At 43.3% G+C, this 10,724-nt stretch overlaps 1 protein-coding gene across 1 annotated transcript; it reads right to left on the bottom strand.

The window, feature by feature from the left end:
• Positions 1 to 4,239: 4,239 nt before the first annotated feature.
• MAD2L1 (mitotic arrest deficient 2 like 1) lies at positions 4,240 to 8,959 on the bottom strand. Its single transcript, XM_016144814.2, has 5 exons — positions 8,801 to 8,959; positions 7,865 to 8,011; positions 6,611 to 6,731; positions 5,570 to 5,673; positions 4,240 to 4,866 (listed from the first exon to the last, which is right to left on the bottom strand). The coding sequence occupies exons 1-5, from the start codon at positions 8,871 to 8,873 to the stop codon at positions 4,694 to 4,696; spliced, it is 618 nt and encodes a 205-aa protein (XP_016000300.1). The 5' UTR covers positions 8,874 to 8,959; the 3' UTR covers positions 4,240 to 4,693.
• Between the last annotated feature and the right edge of the window lie 1,765 nt (positions 8,960 to 10,724).

Raw genomic sequence — 10,724 nt, forward strand, 5'->3', positions numbered from 1 at the left:
AGTGACCATCTAAACTTTAAGAAACAGTGTAATTTGCATGCCCATTGGCCCCACAGTTCTACTTATGCACTAAAGCATGAGAATTTAATAATTCATGTGAAGTACCTAGCAAAAACAGATGTCATATTCCCCTGCGCTATTGTCTTTATATTTTTGTAGCCAGATATCCCAAAAGAAAAGCTGATCATGGTCTTAGAGTCAAAAGAAATTCACCCAAATTTGAGTATTACAGCGTTGGTGACATCTGGTGGAAAATATAGGTGTTACAAGACAGGGTTATAGCTATTCTGACCTTTAACATATAATAAAATTAATATGAATTTTACTGACTAAAAAAGTGAAGAAGGTAAAAAAATATTAAATGCCTATATGGACACCTACATTATTAAGCTAATAGTTTTTGAGTTTGTATTCTAAAATATAAAGGAGGATAATGAACCTAAGAAACCTGAATCAGGAAAGTATTTACTCACATACATGTTTATATAGTGATTGAAAATAGAGGTATCGGGCCTTTATGCTAGTCTGAGTCTCTTTTTTATATATCATGTGCCAAAGAACCTTTTTCTCCAAGTTTTCAGATCAGAATTCACTGTGGGGTGACGTGGAGAAGTACTTCAAAGACGCGGCCAGCTGTGTTTCAGGGAGTATGAGACTGAGATAGGGTGGAGAGGGGCACCCAATACGAGGTTTGTGGATGGAGTTAACAGATGATGTCGTCGTAAACATGAGCCCTAAATGTCATGACTCAAATGCTCTGAGCCCGGGTGAGGTTGAATACTGACAAAAGGGTGAGCTGCGATCGAGTACAGGGTTGGCAACCATAACCCGTGGGTCAGATCAGCCCTCTGCCTGGTTTTGTGATTGGAACGTATTTGTCCTCATCCATTTACCTGTTAGTGTCGAAAGCTGCCTGCAGACTGGACTAGGTGTGGGACAGACTGTGCCTGCAGAGCCTCTACTGTTTCTGGCCCTTTAAGAAAAAGTGTACAGCCCTTGGTCTGTTAGATCACATTCGTCATTGATCAGATTTTCACCCCTCCCCATCTCCACGGGAAGAGAATCTTTCCTGCCCCATTGAGTTGGGCTTAGCCGGAGCGGTGCCCGGGTGGGAGGTGGCGCCTCAGTGGGAGCGTTCTGCTGCTCTGCCTGAGTTCTGGCAGCCGCCGCCCTCAGGGGGGACGAGACATGTGACCTGCAGACATGCATGGGAATGAGGCAGACTGCAGGTGACCTGTAGACTTGTTGGGAGGGAAAAACTCATTGTTGATATTCTGCAGTTGTTGCTGTGCAGCTAAAGCCATCTAGCAGTGCCTGAGCTCTTACTCTTCAGCGTGAGCGCCCCCTCTGCCTGCTGGCGGGGTGGGAGGAGCCCGAGGACCAGGTGCCGCTCAGGTGCCTTCGGGGGCTGTTTCCCTCCACGGGCTCAACTGCAACGTGTTTTCATCCCTCTGCCTATAGCGAGCGGAACTTGTCGGAGTCCAGACCAGGACTCGAGGCCCCCACCCTCTCTTGGAACCTTGGCTTCTCTGTTTTAACGTGGCGTGGAAGTCAGACACCGTTCTTCCACCTGTTGGTTTCACCATCTCCTTCCTAAAGCCAGCGTCAAGATGTCAAGAGAAGGTGGGGCCGGTCCCGCTGGACTCAGAGGCCAGAGCTTTTCCATGTAGCTTTACCGATGCTCATAGATCGGCCCCCAGTCAATCCCAATGTATTTATTTGTTAATTGGCACATGATCTGTAAGGGGCAAAAAAGATCCTAGCCAGCTCCTCAGAAACCTCACCAAGTAGATGGTAACAGGCAAGTAGCATCAAAACCTGGTTTAACTATTGATGTTGGCCAAGATGAAGTGGTCAATGTATTTAAAAACACGCTTTCACATGTTCATGAACTCTTAGTGTGACACCTTGGATTATTAAAACACAAAGCTTTTTCATTGGCACTTTCCTCGAAACCATCAATCTGAGTCATTTGGGTTGATCACTGGGCCACACCAGTGATCCATTTATCACATAAAGGTATATAGAGATCACAGATTTGTCCCTGAAAACCCGAAGCTGCCCTCCTCCTCTGGTTTTCAGGGATCCCTTTGGTTTCTTATGCAACGAATGTGCTTCCGTTAAATTTTTCCAAAGCCAGTTTTTGCTGTTTTCAAATAAAGAGCCTAATGCAGAATCGGTCCTGTGGAGTAACGTGTAGGCAATAGACGGTATGGCGGAAGCTCTGATTTCTGAGACTGAAAATCAAATGTAGAGCATTAATTCTGGGCATAACTCATGAAGGAGAGATAAGTCAGCACCATACTAAATCACAAGAGTGGTAATATTAGGACTGTTCGACAGACATAAATAACAAATTTAAGGGTTATTAGTAATATACAAGAATGTTGCTATTGGTGAGCTTTGGAGGGAAGAATCATATTTTATTATTGCTCTTGTTTGGCAAAGAAGTATATTCCCTGAAGCAGTCACTACTCTATAGATTTTAAAGTATTTCCTAAAAATAAGACCAGCAATTTCAACTCTATTCATACTTTTACTTCTCTGTATTTCTGCTTTCCTTCTCAACCTGCATTTCAAATGGTAGGAGGTTATGAACAGCCTGAGAATGCAGATGTTTTCATCTGAACAGGGTCCTCATGTCATTTGGAAACGTGACTCTTGACCATACCTAACTCAGCATCATTTCCATTCCTGCGGATCTACTTTTCCTATTCAGGAAAAAAAGACCTGTGGGTGGACCTCAATGAGATAGCTTCGAGACTTAGGGAGTGGGCTTCTCACGAGTACCCGCCGTCCCTGGCATCACACCTGGCGCCTGTGCCCGGCACAGAGGGGTGGAAGGACGCAGACGTTGCCCTTCACCCGTCACAAGCACGCAGTCAGATCAGACGTGAGATGAAAGAACGAAGACAAATACATAACGAAGTGAAGGTGTCCGGTCACTTCGTGTTTTCCTCTGGAAATCTCAGGCTTCAGAAAGGCAAGGACGTGGTCTCACCCCCTCTGGCACATGGCACACGGTGTTGTGCATGTTAACAGATGCTCGCTGTGAAATTTCTGAGTGAACGGAGACTGTGTACCTAATAGCGAAGGTCAAATGAATTCACATAAAGAGCTTAGAACAGTGTCTGACACTACCCCTATGATAAATTGAATTATTACAAAATAAGATTTAGAACAGATTAAAAAAGACTAGAAGTCTGCCTTAAATTGACCTCGGAAAAATAGGTGAGAACTGGATAAAAACATCCCTGATGAGAATCAGTGAGGCCACAGGCACAGAGAGAGACATGGTGTTTACATGTATAAGGAACACTCGGCTGACACTGAACTGAGCACAGGCTTCTGCAGTCCAGCACTTGCTGACTGTATTAATTCCAAATGACACTGATCCCCTCACACACTGAAGTTTACTGTTATGAGGTGAAAGGGATATAATCAAGGCTTGTCCATTAAATTCAAAGTACTTCAAGACTTAACTTTGTGTCTTTAGGCCCTACAACCTAGTCTACACAAGAAATATTAGCTAGGCAGGCATCCCTCCTTATCCAAGGTCCCCAGTGGATGCCTGCAACTGTGGATGGTACCAAACCCTATAGATGCCGTCTTTCCTGTACTCATACACCTTTGCATTGGAAGGAAGCCCCTGAATGGCTTCTCTGGCATATCCGAATCGTCGGCATCACTGCTCTTGCACTTCGGGGCTATTAAGTAAAACGAGAGGGACCTGAACAAGCACTGTCACACCTTGGTAGTTATCTGATCACCGAGAAGGGTACTGTGTGACTGAGGGGTGGGGAGGGTCTACAGCCTGGGGATGCTGGACAAAGATGACTCATGTCCCCGGGGAGGACAGAGCTAGATGGCTCTGAATTATTTATTTCTGGAATCTTCCATTTAATATTTTTGGACCATGGGTAACTGACACCATGGAAAGCCCAACCACAGATAAGGGGGCACCACTGTGCTGAATCCATCTTACTGCTGAACTGTTAACACCATACCAGCATAAAAATATTTTACGACACATTTAAACATACACATTTAACTTTATTTATCACTGTCATTTAAAGCTTGATTTTATAAAACACAAAAAGACATTTTTAAGAGTTCTGTATTACCAAAATTTAAAAAGTAGAAATATCGATAGCTTTGTGTTAGTTATATAAATTAAAATCAAATAATTGGAGTTTTTTCAATATGGAAACTATAGAAAAGAAATAAATGGCAAAAGGACCCAATAGCAATATTTTGTTTATGGATTGCCAGTTAGTTTAGGATCTAAACAAAGATTCTGAATATTCAGACTTCTTTTGCTGTTTCACATTTAAATATCCCCCCTACCTACATTCTGAGTCAGGCTACTTGACCAAAAGGTCTGATTTAGGAAGGCATTTATAGCTTCATAGCGGAAGTTTTGCCATCTACATTTACCACCTTCAAAAGAACTGACATTACAGCGCTGACGTAATGTGCTGGTTGCCTTTTGGAGAGTGTGCAAAAAAATTACGTCCACCCTATGGAAAGTCAAACAGGTGCCAAAAAAAAAGGACAATTACGCATAGCTCAGTGAAGTATGTTAAGTTTCCCCATCTAAAAATTAACCAATGTAATAAAACACATGAACTATAGATGACTTGGCATCAGGAAAAGCACATCTGAGAATGACATCATTGTTCGCATCTCGTCTTCAGTCATTGACAGGGATTTTGTAGGCTACCAAGCTATTTACTTTGTGGATTGTAGTAGTGAAGGAACGAAGACGGACTTGCTCAGAATTGGTAATGAACTGTGGTCCCGACTCTTCCCATTTTTCAGGTACAACCAAATCCTTGTCTGTATATATCAGTAGATCAAATGAACCTAAATGCAGGACAAGATTATTAAAGTAAATTATTTTTTTCAAAAGTAAAACCATTGTCCCCATTTCTCTCTCATTTTGAACCATCCATTTTGCCAGAAAGGGAAGTTTAGCCTGGTCTCTAATTACTAGGTTATTGCTCTTCTCCAGTGGAAATTTCTTTCAGTAGAAAATAACTACACTCTTTTTACTTCATCTTATGACATTCATACTTTTTCTTTAAAGAGAGAACGATTAAAAAATATTCGTAGGAATTGTATAATCGCATGGGACAGCATGACTGTTAAGACACAGAAAATGAACATGTTGATTCTGTGACTGCTGTGTCCCCGTGTGCAGAACAGTGTGTATAACCAGCGGGTATTCAGGGTCTGATGACTGAAGGAGTAACTGAGAAAAGCAAGACACAATTAAAACTAGTCTTAATTATATGCATAAAAACTGTGCAGACAATAAAAATAGTGAAAGGAATTAGATCAAAATATTCAAAATATTCAAGAGTGAGTACTGTGGAATACTTTCATTCCTTTTCAGAATTTCTAAGTTTTCTAGAATGCATATAACTTTTGCTTTATATTGTTTTTTTCTCAGAGTATATAATATTGATAATTATGAAAAAAATTTAATAAAGGGATAATTCTTAAAGCAGTAGATTAGTCTTTTCCCCAACAAATTTAAGCCCATGTGAAGCTCTGTAATGCTTACAGGACACTTCCAGCAGTGGCAGGAATGTGACAGTAGCTGTGATCTGTCTGATCACTGAGCGGATCTCATCTTGGATAGCCTTCTGAGACTTTTCTCTGGGTGTGCTGTCAGAGAGACCACATCAACTCATTTTTAGTTTTAACACATTATTTAAAACATTGGAAGATTATTTAGTTCATTAAATGTTTCCAAAATCGAATAAACAATATATTAAAAAGGAGTGTTTTTTTAATGAGTATATCCTTATAACCCAGTAGACACAATATGTATCTTATTCATTTGTCCTTCCAATCATCTTTTAGGGTTGGTCTTAGTATCAGGTCATTTAGTAGCAAATGACTAGAAAAACCTGTCAAGTGGTTCAAGTTACGAAAACTTTACCACGTCTTAAAATAAAAATGACAAGTAGTATCTAAAACATTTAATCGTGAAAATCATTTTGGCATGGTTGGTAATGTCTAAATGTCTAATTCCCTACTGCCTCGAATGATTTTTATAAGCTAAAGATTTCCAAATATAGATCAAAGGCTTCAGAAGAAAACTTTACTTCACTATGAGAAATGGTTCTGAGTTTACAGGTAAGGATGCCTAGGCCAGTGTGAGACTGTGTCTAACGATGGGACTTCCCACCAGCAGGTCTGGAAACTCCAGCTTACGAAGTGTCTTAGGGAGTCTGTGGCAATAAAAGCCACACATTAAGCTGGAAAAGTCTGTGATCACCCTGATGGTACGAGCACCTCTAACAGCTCACTAAAGAGCCCATCTGGTATCATGTGTGGTTTTCCAAACACCACCATAAACACCAAAGTGTGGAATTCATAGAGTAAGACTCAGAGCAATTATGTTAAAAGTGCACAATACAAACCAATGACATGCTAAGGTGAGCAAAACTCTTCCACAGGAGACTGAACTCAAATTAACACATCTTAGAAACAAATCATACCTTACATGAAATTAGTTCAATATAATCAGAACTCATCTAGTAAATAAAAATTTTTGGAAAACATGTAGAAGAGTGGAAACAATTTAATTTATACTTACCTATCATCCTTGGCAGTCTTGTCACACTCAATGTCAAATTGCCATCTTTCCAGGACCTCGCCACTTTCAATGTTTGAGATGACTACCACCAGTTTCTGAACTGAACACTTGTATAACCAATCTGCAATACACAAGCAGCCACCGTTTCTGCTCCACTGCGTCACAAAGTGACTCTCAGGTCCCAGCTCACACGCCCAGCAGGTTCTTACTACCACTGGCATTCTGGAACCCCAACCTGCACAGGAAACTTGCCCCATCAATAACCCAGCTCCTGTTTTCAAATTCTCAGCACTTGTGCCAGGTGTGGTACTGGGTGCTGTGGAGCAGGGCACATGCAGCACTTCCATTCTATCCCACGGTACAAGTGTGGGGGACAGGCACTAGTCCTTGCACCGATAAACGTGAAATTACCGTGAGAACTGCTAGGTGTGATATACGAAGCAAAGAGAGCATACAATGGCAAATCGTCCGTTTTTAAGAAAATAGGAGATGTTAACCAGGAAGGTCTGTTGAGATGAAATGTCATCAGTGTACTCGCAAAGGGGACAGCCCCAGAGTCCAGTAGCTTAGACAAGTTTCAATTCTCCATCAAGCCAAGATGAAGACAGACCCAAGTGCCTGGAGGTTCCAGAACCAGTCAGGCCAGTGCAGCCCTACGAAGGCTCATGGGTTAATAAAAATACGATGCAATTTTTAAAATGAAGCTACTTGAAACAAATAAATATGACGCGTGAATTTAAAAAATTAAAGAAAAGATGACCACTGTAGCATATTTTGGAACTATTATGGAAGATGAAGTGGGAAGACAACTCAGAAAAATAGGAAGTGAGGATCCTAAGTGGAAAGAAACATGAAGGCAAAACGAATGGAATTCTCGAAAGAAAAAAAAAAAACAGATGAAAAACAAGTATTGATCCAACAGTACAGCAACTTGAGCTAAAGAAAAAAAATGAACGTTTAGAAAAGGCTGACTCACTGGTGGGATTTTTTTAACAGACAAATGGAAATAGTTGAAGTTGATGGAGAGTTTTCTTAAGCCATGTCTGATTCCTATCAAAATATTCTTCCCACTCAAAAATGTGATGGGAGAAGAGTGGAATTATTTGCTTCCTCCCAATTGAGAGTCACTATATATGAGATGATACTGTTTTATACCTTCTATGTACAAAGCTGAAAAACGACCACAAAGATGCTAGAAAATGTGGATTCTAAATGGCATGAAAAAACTCAAAACTGTTTCCAACAATTAAGTACCTTTTAGTTGTTCCACCACATTATTCAGATATTTCATGAGCTCAGGATCAGTAGTTACAAGCAAGGTGAGTCCATATTTCTGCACTCGAGTAAAGGTTTCAGATGGATATACGCCACGCTGATATAAAATGCTGTTGATGCCAAATGCTGAAAGCAAAAGAAATGTTTAAGACGAGTCACTGTCACTTTGTAATAGTGGAAAATAAAACACATTTAGATGTGGCTAAATGGTATTAAACTGTAAATGCCTAAACACGTGTTTTTGTGTGTCCTGCTGAAAGCAGAGTAGGGACAAAGTGCCATTAAACATCCTCAAAATCTTGCTTCTAAGTAAAAGAAAAGAGATGCCTGCATTTATGTGGCAATAAATAAAAAATGGCAGACATGCAGTCTACCACTGCCAAATCTCACCGCTGTAATCCGAGTCCAAGCTCAGATTACACCGTTAGAGGATGTCAGAGCAGGCTTTTGCGCCTCGAGCAAGCCTCACCCTCTTTCCTTGTCTCCCCTTCCAAGTCCTGCCAGGTTCTATGAGAAGGTGCAAGTGGCCTGGCACAGAACAGCGCTCCCCAAAGTGCAGTCCATCCCCACCACCCTCAGAGTCACCTGGGGGTGGGGCGGGTGACAATGCACACTTAGACCCCATCCAGTCGCACTTCGTCCTTGGTCGCTGGAGCGGGGCGGGGGTGGGGGGGAGGAGTTGCACTTTTGGAAGCGCTCAGGGGCAGGGGCTACGTCGCGGGAGGCCTAGGCCGCGCTGAAGCTCCTTCTCCACCACTGACTGGGGTCGCGTCCGGAGGAGGCGCCCGCATCCCCCCTGCCCGATTCCCCCGCGGGGCAGGAGGCTTGCATCTGGGCCGCTCCGCACCCCCCACCCCGTTCCCGCCGCCAGGCCGGGCCGCGGGCCTCCCGCCCTGCGGCCTGCGCGGGACTTACAGAAGAACTCGGCCACGATTTCGGCGCTCCCGCGCAGGGTGATGCCTTGCTCCCGGGAGAGCTGCAGCGCCATGGCCAGGCCCACAGACGCGGCGCGCGCCCACTCGCAGACGGCGGCCGCGGCGCCCCGCAGCGCTCCCCGCCACTCGTTTCAAAAGTAACGACGCAGCGCGCAGCCAACGCCGCGCAGGCGCAGCCGAGCCCGCCGCGCTTCCGCCCCCGCGCCGCGCAGGCGCGGTGCCCGGCGCGGGCGGCTCTTCCGGGTGTTCGCCTGCTGCTCAGGCCTTTGGGTCACTTCTTCTGGTCGTGGTCAAATAGATGGGGCTGAGGGGAGAGAATAGATTCCGAAGCCAGTGTCCGCGCACTAGGCCGGCGGACCGAGCGACCACGGGCACAACTTCTGAGTTGCAAAGATATTCTCCAAGTGCTATGAGTTGTCCGCCAGCTGCGGCTTAAGTGGCCGTAGTGCTCCCCAATGCACCAACGAAGCTTTTGTCAAATGCTTTGGGGGTTGGCAAAGCAACTGCGTGCTGGCAGCCCAGCTATAGCTTTAGGGGGCCCGCTTGCTGCGGGATCGCGGCTTTCCCTGAGAAATGGGGCAGGTTAGTCCGACGAGCCGCAGCCGCTTTTCTGTCCCTCGTCTGCTGTCAGCCCTGGCTGGCTCACCTGCACCGCAGCCCGACAGTGGGACGGTGTGTATTGGGGGGAGGAGGCGGGGACTGCATCTGGAGACCCAGTCTGGACTCCGTTCACCTTGCCCACCGGCAGGCGGCGGCAGGTCCCCAAAAAGGCCCATTAGCAAGAACTTTTCAAGGAATTTTGACTATCAAATTTAGTGATTTCATGTTAGGCTGAGAAGTATTAAGGAAATGATGTACAATTAATGTTCACGTCAATTGTGAAACAATTTTATTCTTAAAGCGGCCAGAAAAATTATTTGTAAAATGGGTCCGAAAAACTTTACCGGATATATTATTGTTATTTAATTAATTGAGGAATACCTGAGTTGTTTCCTATTGCTACATAACCATAACACATTACCACAAATTAGTTTAAAACAACATCCATTTATTTTTTGCGCCCTGTAGGCTAGAAGTCTGGGCATGGCGTAACTTGGTTGCTCTGCTAGTCTCACAAGCTGGAGGAGATAAAGGCGTCTACATGTGGGATCTCAGCTAAGGCTTGGGGTCCTCTTCCACCCCCCTGGTTGTTGCCAGAGTTAGTGTCTTTGTGATTCTTGGACTGAGGTCCTTGTCTTGCTAGCTGTTGGCCAGAGCTAGTCTTGTGCCTTTGCCAGATAGCCCTTCCGTAGGCCTCGTCACACTTATCATTACACATTTTTGTACTTATCTTCAGTTACTTGAGTTTACCTTTATTCACAATTTAATCAATTCCTTCTAATGTGTATTGTTTAGGGGAAAGCTATTTGGACAGGAAGAAGTATTCATTAAGATTTATTTTTGATAAAAATTCAATGGGTGTGCATAACCAAACAAATCTGTATTAATAAAAGAGATAACTATGAAAACGTGTCAGAAACAGGCCTGTATTCCACATTAGGACTAGAAATACTCATAAACATTTCTAAGGCTAGAATCAAGTGGAATTTTAGAACGAAAGTAACAATGACGAGGTCGAATAATTTCGCAGGTGGGGAAACTAAGGTCCAGAGTAGCTGTATAATTAGTCTAAAATTCAGAATCTAGTTAGTAGATTTAGTAGCAGAACCGAGGGTTCTTGACTTACTCTCTTTTTAAATTATATCTGAAGATGTGCAGAAAAACGCTCTTATTTTTTAAAGGTTATTTTTAAGGAATTAGCTGGTTTTAGACTAAGGATTTTTACTCAATAAACTGTCCACATAACTTGTCAAGAAAATGGCAGTTACAACCCATAATAAATTTTATGTTAACACAAACAATTC

Source organism: Rousettus aegyptiacus, unplaced genomic scaffold (genome assembly GCF_014176215.1).
Source record: "Rousettus aegyptiacus isolate mRouAeg1 unplaced genomic scaffold, mRouAeg1.p scaffold_m13_p_16, whole genome shotgun sequence".
Lineage (NCBI taxonomy): Eukaryota > Metazoa > Chordata > Mammalia > Chiroptera > Pteropodidae > Rousettus > Rousettus aegyptiacus.

Coding starts and splice junctions, on each gene's coding strand:
- MAD2L1 (XM_016144814.2), bottom strand. CDS start 8,873: ATGGCGCTGCAGCTCTCCCGGGAGCAAGGCATCACCCTGCGCGGGAGC. Junction 8,012..8,800: donor AATCGTGGCCGAGTTCTTCT/GTAAGTCCCGCG, acceptor TTTTGCTTTCAG/CATTTGGCATCAACAGCATT. Junction 6,732..7,864: donor TGTGGTGGAACAACTAAAAG/GTACTTAATTGT, acceptor TGTGTATTGCAG/ATTGGTTATACAAGTGTTCA.